The 11,475-nt window shown below is 41.3% G+C and overlaps 1 protein-coding gene across 1 annotated transcript; it reads left to right on the top strand.

The window, feature by feature from the left end:
• The first annotated feature begins 1,441 nt into the window (after positions 1-1,441).
• Positions 1,442-3,508, top strand: SPRR4 (small proline rich protein 4). Its single transcript, XM_040626708.1, is given in 4 exon segments — positions 1,442-1,447; positions 2,263-2,276; positions 3,203-3,360; positions 3,363-3,508. Coding segments are annotated over 4 exon segments (324 nt in total).
• The last annotated feature ends 7,967 nt before the right edge of the window (positions 3,509-11,475 follow it).

The raw sequence follows: 11,475 nt of genomic DNA, 5'->3' as shown, positions 1-11,475 counted from the left end.
CCAGAACCCAGAATGTTACTTTGTTTTTGTTTTAGAATGTTATATTCTTAAAGTTGATAGGCTTATGGGGAGAGAGGGCTGAGGCCTGCCCAGGGTAGGAAATTAAGGGAAGGGCTAACTTTCAAGTGAGGCTGACCCTGAAAACTGAGCCACATGTGATAGAAAGCTCAGGAAAGATCCTGAGTCATGACCGCACCTAAGCACAGTCACTTGTCTGCCACAGAGACGCTGGCCACCGTGATGCCGAGGAGATGAGCCCTGAGGGCCCCTGACCCAGCTCCACGCCTGCTTGCTGCACGCTGCTGAGCATGTCATTAACTTCTCTGGATCTACTTTTTCAAACTGTAAAATCAGATGTACACTACCTGACAGGATTGCCATGGTACTTAAATAAGGCAAGGGTGTGAAAATGCTTTGGAAACTGCTTCTAGGTATTTCTATCATTTCTCAGGCACATTTGCTCTGAAATGACAAACATGAGTACCTAATGCTTCTAGTCAGGCTGGACCTTGAGGTTTGAGGCATTGGTACGAAGGTAGATCAGCTTCCCAGAGCAGTCCTGGCTTCTCCATCACAGGGCCTGCAAGGCCAAGGGGGGGACCAGGGCTCCTTCCTGCCATCCAAATAGGTCCTTGCGTAAATTGCCAGATTTAGCAAATAAAAATACAGCCTGCCAAGTTTAATTCGAATTTCAGATTAACAAGTAATTTTGTACTGTAAGTACAACTTATGCAATAGTTCAGATGTACTTTTACTTTTAAAAAATTCTGATTAAGGAGGGCACTTGATATAATGAGCACTGGGTGTTATATGCAACTGATGAATCACTAAACTCTACCTCTGAAACTAATTATACATTATATGTTAATTGATTTTAAATAAAATCTTTTTTAAAATTCTGTTTACCTGAAATTCAAATCGAACTGGGTGTCCTGTATTTTACCTGACAACCTTACCCCAAAGGCTAAATTCTACCCCACCCCCTTGGCCCACCACCAATACCCGTCAACAGCTGATTCCTGGTGGGCAGGGGAGGGATAGCCACAGCATGTTGATTAAGCTGAGGGGGGCCCATTCCCATTCTTGTCCTTGTGTTCTGCTCAAGGAGAAACCTCCTAGAATACATCACAAACAGTCCCAGCTCGGTTGGGAAAATCCTAGGCACTGTGTAGTGAGGTAGGGAGTGGGGGGCCTCTGTGCAGAGACTTTTAACTTCTCCTTCCGATGTTTGGGTTCTCTGAATCATACAACCCGAGTCCCAGTCCCATTTCTTCTATTAGCCACATGATCTTTCCCAGCCTCACTTTTCTCATCTACAAAATGGTAACACTAACATTTGCCTTATGGGGCCTATAAATTTACAATGGAACAGTGGACAGTGGGCGAGTGATCTCAGCACTAGGCAGTGCTTACGGCAGTGCCAGATCTTAGTGCTCAACCAATGGCGGTAATAGCAGCAAAGGTGATGCTCATATTTTGCCAGAAGTGGCACAAACCCATATTTTCTCTCTTCCTCCTCTTTTCTCAATGTTTCTTACAACTCTCGGTCAGCAAACAGCACCTCAGATTTGTTTTTTTTTTTTTTTAAAGATTTGAAGTCCTTGAGTTTGAGCAGAGTTTGAGCACTTACTTAGGTAAGTGAAGTCTGCTTAGCTAGACAGGGACGCAGAAGGGTGGAACATCTGGGGGTGTCTTCCATGAAAACAGGCCAGTAAAGCAAGTCCCTGAAGGGAGTACAGGTGGGAGAAGTGGGTGAGGAATGCCTTGGAAGGAAGTAATCAGGGCCACGCCAAGTGCCTGAGGCAGGCTGGGGGCCTTATAAGATTTCCAGGAGAGGCTGGCCTCGTACCTGTGTTCAGCCTCCTCACCTGGGGTCCTGCTTGAGCCTCTGGTGAGTGGGAATGGATTCCTCTTGCTGGGACCTGCTGGGCCCTTCCTCCTTCTGAACTGTCTCCAGCCGCTAGGCAAGCTCCTGTCCTATTCTTGGGTAATCAGAGAAGTGACTTAAGCCTTGTGACAATTAAAGAAATGTCACACTAAGTGTTACTTAGGAAATTCAACCTCCATCCCTCATTATTGCCACATATGACTAATTACCTGACTCTGGGTCTCATTCCCTGGTAAGAGGATTTTTCTCATTGAGGGGAGATATTTAGAACTGTCGCATTTCGTAGCAATTCTGAGCTTTCTCCAAACGTTCTCATTCTTAGAAAGCTGCCTTTTCGGCCCTACGAGCAAGCCTTTTCAAATGTTGTTTTTTAGGTTTACGGAAACAGGTATGTTATATATAGCATTTCACTCTGTGCAGCTCCCATGCCTCACTATCATGATTGCCACCCAGAACCTATACTTCCCTTTATAATCATGAATTTAGAAGAGAGGAAGGCTGCTTACAAACAAAACCAGAGACACACGCAGGAGCTGTGAAGTCCTCAGAGACCTTTCCAGATCAGAGTCTTCCAAATAAGGGCATGGAGGTCCAGAGAAGGCAGATTGCCCATAGGTATGCTTGGCCAGCATGTGGCAGGTTTGCGTCTAGAACCCATGGCCTGTGCCTCCTTGGCCAATGCTCCTACTCTGAACCAGGCTGCCTCTTGGTGTAACGTCCTTCTCTTGTCCCTGATTTCCAGTGATCTACGTGACCCTTAGTTCCCCAGTTCTTCATGAAGGGCTAGAACCTCTATCCTATGATTACACTAAATGACCACCTGTAGCATCCCAAGGTGATGTCAGGGGTGGAGCCGGGACTACAACTCAGGCCTCTGCGTTCCTGGAACAGTCTTGTTCCCCATCACTTATGCACCACAACACTTCCCTCTAAAACAGACACTGCTCCTACCCTCTACCCCATGCCCTTCCATCCCTGCCAGCACTGTCTGCACTACTCAAGGCAGCCAGTTGATATTGCAGACCTGTCAGCCAAGACTTCACGCCTCGATCTTATAAAATGTTTGCACTACCTTTTAATCCTCAACTCAGCACCTCACCTTGTTTTCTGGGAAGACTGAGAAATCAATTATGTATTCAGTTAAGTCAGGAGTCTATGGGAGGATGAAGGAAGATAGGAAATTAGAAAAGCAGAGAAAAAGAATGAAAGGGAGAGGATCACAATGGGTGCATGTGAGTCAATCCATTGACCAATTTGAGGTTATTTATTAATCACTTATCAAGTTTGGCTATTGTAAGGAAACATTGTTCTAAGAGTCAAAAGGGAGGGGTGGTGGAGGGAGCCCTTTTCGTGGTGTCCATTGCTTGGGTTTCTTTCAGGCTCCCCTGTTCCTGCAGCAATATCTTCTCAGCAGCAGCAGCCGAGGCTGTGCCTGCCCCAGAAGGCCCAGCAGGTGAAGCAGCCCTGTCAGCCACCCCTGTCAGATGTCGAGAAACATGTGCACCACAAACCAAGGATCCATGTGCTCCACAGCCCAAGAAACAATGCCCACCCAAGGGAACAGTGATCACCACCCAGCCCAAGTGTCCCATGGCCCCATAAGCCCGCAAGAATAAATAGAAGTAAGGGCGGACTGGGATACCGCCTGCCTGACATCCAGGCTACCAAATGGAGCCTTCTTTTCCTCCTGCTCCTCTTTCCTCCAGCCCCAAGAGCTGCCTTCCTCTCCCAGCCCCTCCTGCCCAGGGTCCAGTGAAGCACTGCCAGGATTTCTTCCCATTTAGCTTTGTTTAAGTCTTCGTCCCACCCTGATGCTCTCCCAGGTAGATATGAGGAGGCCTCATCCTTTCCAGCTTCCAGCTTGGCCACAACTAGGGCCCCATCCCTGTCCCCAAAGCAAGGGATACATCTGGGCTTCTTGTGGAGTTCCACTCTGACTAGTAGGGACTCCAGAGGCTGAGGCACAGCTTCTGCCTTATTGCTTCCTCCAACTCCCCCTCCATGTGCTTCTCTCCTTTTACCTCTCCTAATAAATCTGTGCTTCGTGTCATTGTGTCTTACCCCAGTCTATCACCCGTTCATTGGTTCAGAGGGACACTTTGGGAAAGTGAGTGTGCAAATGCACATGTGCAGGGAGTGCATCCTCACTGGCATCGTGGCTCTGGTAACTAATGATGGGGGAGGTCAGATCCTGACGCATCTTACTTAAAGGACAGGGAGAGAAAGCCTAGGCGCTATTTGACAAGAGTCTGGGAGACCCTTGCTAAGTAATCTTATCTACAGAAGGACAAAAGGAGGAATAGTTTAGCTCCTACCATTAGAGGCCCCCAGCCTACCTGACAAATGTGGTTTTGGTCTCTTGGAAGTTGCCGTTCTAAAAAGCAGAAAAAACATACATGTATGATGGAAGAGTACCTCAAAGCACATCTACGAACATGTGCAAATAAATTTTTCATGTATTTGTTTATATGTTTTCCATTCATTTATTCATTAATTCACACTCAATCGCTCAGCCATCTAATATTTAACAAGTTCTGCTATGAGTTTGGTTCTCCATTCTGCCATGCTGGTTTTCCAGTGTTCTCCCAGGAGTCTATCTGAGTCTCAGTCTACTATGGATGTCATGGTCATTTTCTTAACACAGGGAAAGGTTGTTGCAGGCATAGTCATGTACAGAGTATGTGCAATTTTACAATTGGCCTTGTAAGTTAGTCCAACTTTATGTGTCTTATAAAAGAAGTCCTATTTTCACAGCTGGCTTCCTCACTCTGGTGCGAGACTGGCTACTTGTATTAGAAAGAAGCAGTTTTCTCCATATATAAAGAGATGAGTTGCGAAGGCAAGGCCCTGGGTGGGCAGGAACAGCCACACACACAGCCAGAATTTCTCACTTGAGTTTTATTCTTCCCTTGGGATTTGCTCACTGAATTCTAGGTGCCACCACAGGCAAAGGAAATAATAAATTACTTCTTCATTTAACACACTGGACTAAAAAAGAATTAATAACCACATTCTCCATTTCCCCTTAAAGTTGCCATCCATGATATTTCCAAGTCTACTTGTAATTACTTAGCACAGTGCATGCAGACATTAACCAGGAAAGTCAAAGTGTGGTAAAAAGAGAGAAGATTCAGAAGCGAATGTTTCTAACCCCAAGAGTTCTCTGACAGCCCTCTGAGCCCGTTTTACATCCTGAATGAACTCCTCTGTTAGATAGAAAGGCTGGTGCATCTTATCAGACCCCTTGCCTGGCTCCTTCCTTCTAAGCTCCAGCCAGATTGTTGTGTGGATTGGTTGTGTGTGTTTTGAATGCCATTCCCATGTCTTCCTGAAGGCTCTGGTAAGTCCTCCCACAGACACTTGGGGTCCAGGGCTAGCAGATATGCATAGAGCAGCTAATTGACAGGACAGGAAAGACTGAAACAAGGAGATGCTCTGCTACAGTCTGAGTCTCAGGTTATCAGCTCAGTGGGGAAGGAGACACATCCATGCCTTCCACACCAATGGCCAAGGACAAAGTCCTACTTCTCTGTAAATATGTGGGAACCCATTCCCTGCATAAGGAATTTCTCCCCCTCTTCTTTTTACCTTTTGACCCCCTTCACTCATGTACCCCTACTCCACCTTTCTCCCAACCCTAGCAACTACCAATCTGTTCTCTGTATCTATGAGCATGGTTTGTTTTTGCTTGTTTATTTAGAATCTACATCTATTTTATTTTTTTCTGTCTCCTCAAAAGCCATTTTATTATTTTTAATAATATTTTTTATTATATTATGTTAGCCACCATACAGTACATCCCTGGTTTTTGATGTGAAGTTCCATGATTCATTAGTTGTGTATAACACCCAGTGCACCATGCAGTACGTGCCCTCCTTACTACCCATCCCCAGCCTCTCCCATTCCCCCACCCCCTCCCCTCTCAAGCCCTCAGTTTGTTTCTCAGAGCCCATAGTCTCTCATGCTTCATTCCCCCTTCTGATTACCCCCCCTTTCTTTATCCCTTTCTTCCCCTACCGACCTTCCTAGTTCTTATGTTCCATAGATGAGAGAAACCATGTGATAATTGTCTTTCTCTGCTTGACTTATTTCACTTAGCATTATCTCCTCCAGTGCCATCCATGTTGCTGCAAATGTTGAGAAATCATTCTTTTTGATGGCTGAGTAATATTCCATTATATATATGGACCACAACTTCTTAATCCAGTCATCTGTTGAAGGGCATCTTGTTTCCTTCCATGATTTAGCTATTGTGGACAATGCTGCTATGAACATTGGGGTGCATATGGCCCTTCTCTTCACTATGTCTGTATCTTTGGGGTAAATACCCAGTAGTGCAATGGCTGGGACATAGGGTAACTCAATTTTTAACTTTTTAAGGGACCTCCACGCTGTTTTCCAGAGTGGCTGTACCAACTTGCATTCCCACCAACAATGGAGGAGGGATCCCCTTTCTCCACATCCTAACAATTGTTGTTTCTTGCCTTGTCTATTTTTGCCATTCTAACTGGAGTAAGGTGGTATCTCAGTGTGGTTTTGATTTGAATTTCCCTGATGGCTAATGATTTTGAACATTTTTTCATGTGTCTGTTAGCCATTTGTATGTCATCATTGGAAAAGTGTCTGTTCATATCTTCTGCCCATTTTATGATTTGTTTATTTGTTTCCTGTGTATTGAGTTTGAGAAGTTCTTTGTAGATCTTGGATACCAGTCTTTTATCTGTAGCATCATTTGCAAATATCTTCTCCCATTCCGTGGGCTGCCTCTTAGGTTTTTTGACAGTTTCCTTGGCTGTACAGAAGCTTTTTATCTTGATGAAGTCCCACAAGTTCATTTTTTCTTTTGTTTCTCTTGCTTTGGAGATGTGTCATGAAAAAGCTTGCTTTGGCCGATGTCGTAGAGGTTGCTGCCTATGCTCTCCTCTAGGATTTTGATGGATTCCTGTCTCACATTGAGGTCTTTCATCCATTTGGAGTTTATCTTTGTGTATGGTGTGAGAGAGTTGTCAAGTTTCATTCTTTTGCATGTAGCTGACCAATTTTCCCAGCACCATTTATTGAAGAGACTGTCTTTTATCCACTGGCTGTTTTTTCCTGCTTTATCAAAGATTAGTTGCCCAAAGAGCCAAGGGTCCATTTCTGGGTTCTCTATTCTGTTCCATTGGTCTATGTGTCTGTTTTTGTGCCAGTACCATGCTGTCTTTGTGATCACAGCTTTGTAGTACAGCTCGAAATCCGGCATTGTGATGCCCCCAGCTTTGTTTTTCCTTTTCAACACTTCCTTGGCGATTCGGGGCCTTTTCTGGTTCCATACAAATTTAAGGGCTGTTTGTTCCAGTTCTTTGAAAATTGTAATTGGTATTTTGATCGGGATAGCATTGAAAATGTAGATTGCTCTGGGTAGCATAGACATTTTAACTATGTTAATTCTTCCGATCCATGAGCATGGAATATTTCCCCATCTTTTTTGTGTCTTCTTCAATGTCTTTCAAGAGTGATTTGTAGTTTCTAGAATATAGATCCTTTATGTCTCTGGTTAAGTTAATTCCAAGGTAACGTATAATTTTTGGTGCTATTGTAAATGGGATGGATTCCCTAATTTCTCTTTCTTCAGTCTCATTGTTCATGTATAGAAATGCAACTGATTTCTGAGCATTGATTTTGTATCCTGCCACGTTACTGAATTGCTCTATAACTTCTATAGTTTGGGAGTGGATTCTTTTGGGTTTTCCATATAGAGTATCATGATATCTGCGAAGAGAGACAGTTTGACTTCTTCTTTGCCAGTTTGGATACCTTTTATCCCTTTTTGTCGTCTGATTGCTGTTGCAAGGACTTCTAGTACTATGTTGAATAATAGTGGCGAGAGTGGGCATCCTTGTCGATTTCCTGATCTTAAGGGAAAGGCTTCCAGCTTTTCCCCATTGAGAATGATATTTGCTGTAGGCTTTTCACAGATGGTTTTTATAAGATTGAGGAATGTACCCTCTATCCCTACACTTTGAAGGGTTTTAATCCGGAAAGAGACATATATATATATCATACATAGATGAAAGATCATATGATGTTTGTTTTCCTCTGTCTGACTTATTTCATTTAACATAATGCCCTCAAGATCCATCCATGGTGTTGCAAATGGCAGGATTTCATTCTTTTTCGTGGCTGAATAGCATTCTACTATGTGTGTATATATACCACAATTTCTTTATCCATTCATCTATTAATGGACACTTAGGTTATTTCCATATGTTGTAAATTGTATATAATGTAAATTAATTGTAAGTAATGTTGCAATGAACATGGGGTATATATATCTTTTCAAGTTAGTTTTTTCATTTTTTTGATAAGTACCTAGAAGTGGAATTGTTGGATCATATGGTAGTTCTATTTTTAATTTTTGGAGGATATCATACTATTTTCCATACTGGCTGAACCAATTTACATTCCCACCAACAAGGGCACAAATGTTTCCTTTTCTTTACATACTTGCCAACATGATTTCTTGTCTTTTTAATAATAGCTCTTCTAACAGATATGAGGTGACATCTAATTATGGTTTGATTAATAATGTTGAGCATCTTTTCATGCATCTGTTGGCCATCTGGATGTCTTCTTTGAAAAAATGGCTATTCTGACTTTCCCATTTTGTAATCAAATTGTTTTTGCTATTGAAGTGTATGACTTCTTTTTATATTTTGAATATTACCCCCTTATCAGATATATGATTTATAAATAGTATCTCCTCTTCAGTAGGTTGCCTTTTTATTTTGTGGATGGCTTCCATTGTTGTGCAGGTGCTTTTTAGTTTGATGTAGCCTCACTCATTTATTTTTGCCTTTGTTGCCTATGCTTTTAGTTTCTGATTTAAAAAATCATTGCCAGCAGCAATGCCAAGGAGTTTACTGCACATGTTTTCTTCTAGGAGTTTTATGATTTCAGGTATTACATTCAAGTCCTTAATTCATTTTGAATTAATTTTCTATATGGTGTAAGATCATGGTTTTATTCTTTTGCATATGGCTGTCTAGTTTTTCCAGCAACATTTATTGAAGAGATTGTCCTTTCCCCATTATATATTCTTTTCCTTGTTGTAAATTAATTGACCATAGATGCATGGATTTATTTCTGTGCTCCCTATTCTTTTCCATTGATTTATGTGTCTGTTTTTATGCCAGTACTATACTGTTTGATTACTACAGATTTGTAATATAATTTGTAATCAGAAAGTGTGATGCCTCCAGCTTTGTTCTTCTTTCCTAAAATTGCTTTGGCTACTGGGGATCTTTGTGATTCCATACAATTTTAAGATATTTCTTAATGTAATTCCACCCATCAGAGGCTTACAAAATAACAATGTCTTGTATCAAAATCTCTTTCATATATGTGGTAAAAGAAGAATGATTTGTTATTTCTGGTTCCTCTTCATTTAAAGTAATATAATGTCAGAACAAAAGGGATATAATGCATCATTTAGTTCAACTTCTTCATTGACCAAAGAGAAAATTTAAGAGTGGTCCATAATTCCCATATAAAGTTTAAAAACTACTGGATTACTCCAAAATTCTCCTACAAGACCCAAAACATACCACAATTCTGCAGCACCAAAGAATTCACTTTCCCCCAAAATAACATTCAATTTTGACACCTATGTTTTCTGGTTCCTTCTGCCTAGAAGGAGCTCCACTCTACTCATTAGGAGACTTTCTTAGTTTTAAAGGTCTAGTTCAAACATTTCTATAGAAACTCACTTAACATTTTAGAAAGAACTGATTCAACCTTCTATAAGCTCTCATGACAACTTTGTACAAGTTTCTATTAGTAATACAATTATTATATTATTTTATGAATTATGCATATAATTATTTTTTGCAGTATAGTTCATTTTATGTGTTTATTTCCCCTATTAAATTATAAGCCTTTGAAGCCTATGGGAATTACTGATCTTATATCCCCAAACGCATAATGAACTTCTGCTTCTGAGTGGAATGGAATAGCTTGTAGCAAATCAGTAGTCTAGTGCAAATTTAGAGGAAGGAAAACTTCAGAGGTGAGCTGAAAAAAGTTTCCCCTGGCATCACTCTTTAATGTATATGCAAAGGAAATGCATGCATTTGAATTTAAAACATAGATGAAGCTGTTCATAGTAACACGACTTGTAATAACCTCAAGTTGAAAATATCCTAAATACTCATTACAGAAGTATGGATCAGTTAATTATGGTATGTTCATACAATAAGACACTACATGGCAATGAAATTGGACACACACTGTATAACATAGATGAATCTCACAAACATATCCCTCTGGGAAAGAAAGCAGAAAGTAAGAGAACATACAAATGACCCCACTGATGTATGGTCAGACGACTGGCAGGTGAGATGAGGAAGCTCTCGGGACATGGTCACATTTTGCATCTCTCTCTGAGTGCTAGACATATGGGTGTGGTAACTTTATGAAAATTCATTGAGCTGTATGCATTTTCCTATTTAATACTGTGCTTTCAAAATTTTTTAAAGGGAATTTAAAAAGTACTCAGGCAATGTTTCTATCCTGACTGACTCGTCAAATGCTGACTTTTCTCACTGTTCTGTACATACTTCACTGATTTCCCACCCCATTCTGTCTTTAAACCCCATCCACAACAAATTAATAAGATCGAAATAATATTTCTGTTCTTCTGAGGAAAGTGTACGTAGAAAATCTCTCAATGTGGCAGTAGTAGAGGAAGCTCACCACCCTCTCCTCTCTCTATTATAACTTCTCATCATTCCACTTATCCAGAAAATTCTCTCCACCCCAGAACAATGCTCCATCTGATCCCCCAAATATACCTCTTTGACATAAGAATTATTTTGTTTCCCAGAGTCCATAGTCTCTCGTGGTTCAAACTGAGGTCTTCAGAGGGGAGGGAGGTGGGGGATTGGGATGGACTGGTGATGGGTAGTAAGGAGGGCACATACTGCATGGTGCACTGGGTGTTATAAGCAAGTAATGAATTATGGAACATTGCATCAAAAACTAAGGATGTACTATATGGTGACTAACATATCATAATAAAAGATTAAAAAAAAGAATTATTTTGAGCTGAAGACAATTAGGAAACAGCAAACACAGGAGAAGTCCCCCATTTTCTGCTAGAGGCAGGCTATAAATTCTCCTTCTGGAGATAGACTCCACCCAGACCAGAGATGGCATCAGAGGAATCTGCAAACAAACCTTCCTTTTTAGTTCACTCCTATATATTTACCTTCCCACAGTTTGGGGCCCTGGGAAGCCTGTCCTGTCATTTCTCTACAAATGTATTGTTCTTTGTTGAAGAAGCTATACAAGCCACAGTCTTGGGCTTATACAACTTACTCTTTGTCTTAGGTTTCTCCCTGGAGATATGCGCTGTACACGTTAATAAACTTTTTTTTATCTTGTTAATCTTTCCTTTTATTTTTTAAAGGGTCTGAGCTAAAAGCCTACGATGGCTAGAGGTACAGTAAAGCATTCCTGTGAAAACTTTGGTAAGCTGAAATGGCACGAAGCAAAGAAGCAATGGCCATTAATTTAATATGGGAAATTTTTTTAGCATTCCCAGACCC

The sequence above is a fragment of the Ursus maritimus genome, unplaced genomic scaffold (assembly GCF_017311325.1).
Source record: "Ursus maritimus isolate PB19 unplaced genomic scaffold, ASM1731132v1 scaffold_12, whole genome shotgun sequence".
In the NCBI taxonomy this organism is placed as follows: Eukaryota; Metazoa; Chordata; class Mammalia; order Carnivora; family Ursidae; genus Ursus; species Ursus maritimus.
The sequence above is the reverse complement of the archived record's forward strand: the minus strand, read 5'-3'. Positions and strand labels throughout refer to the sequence as shown.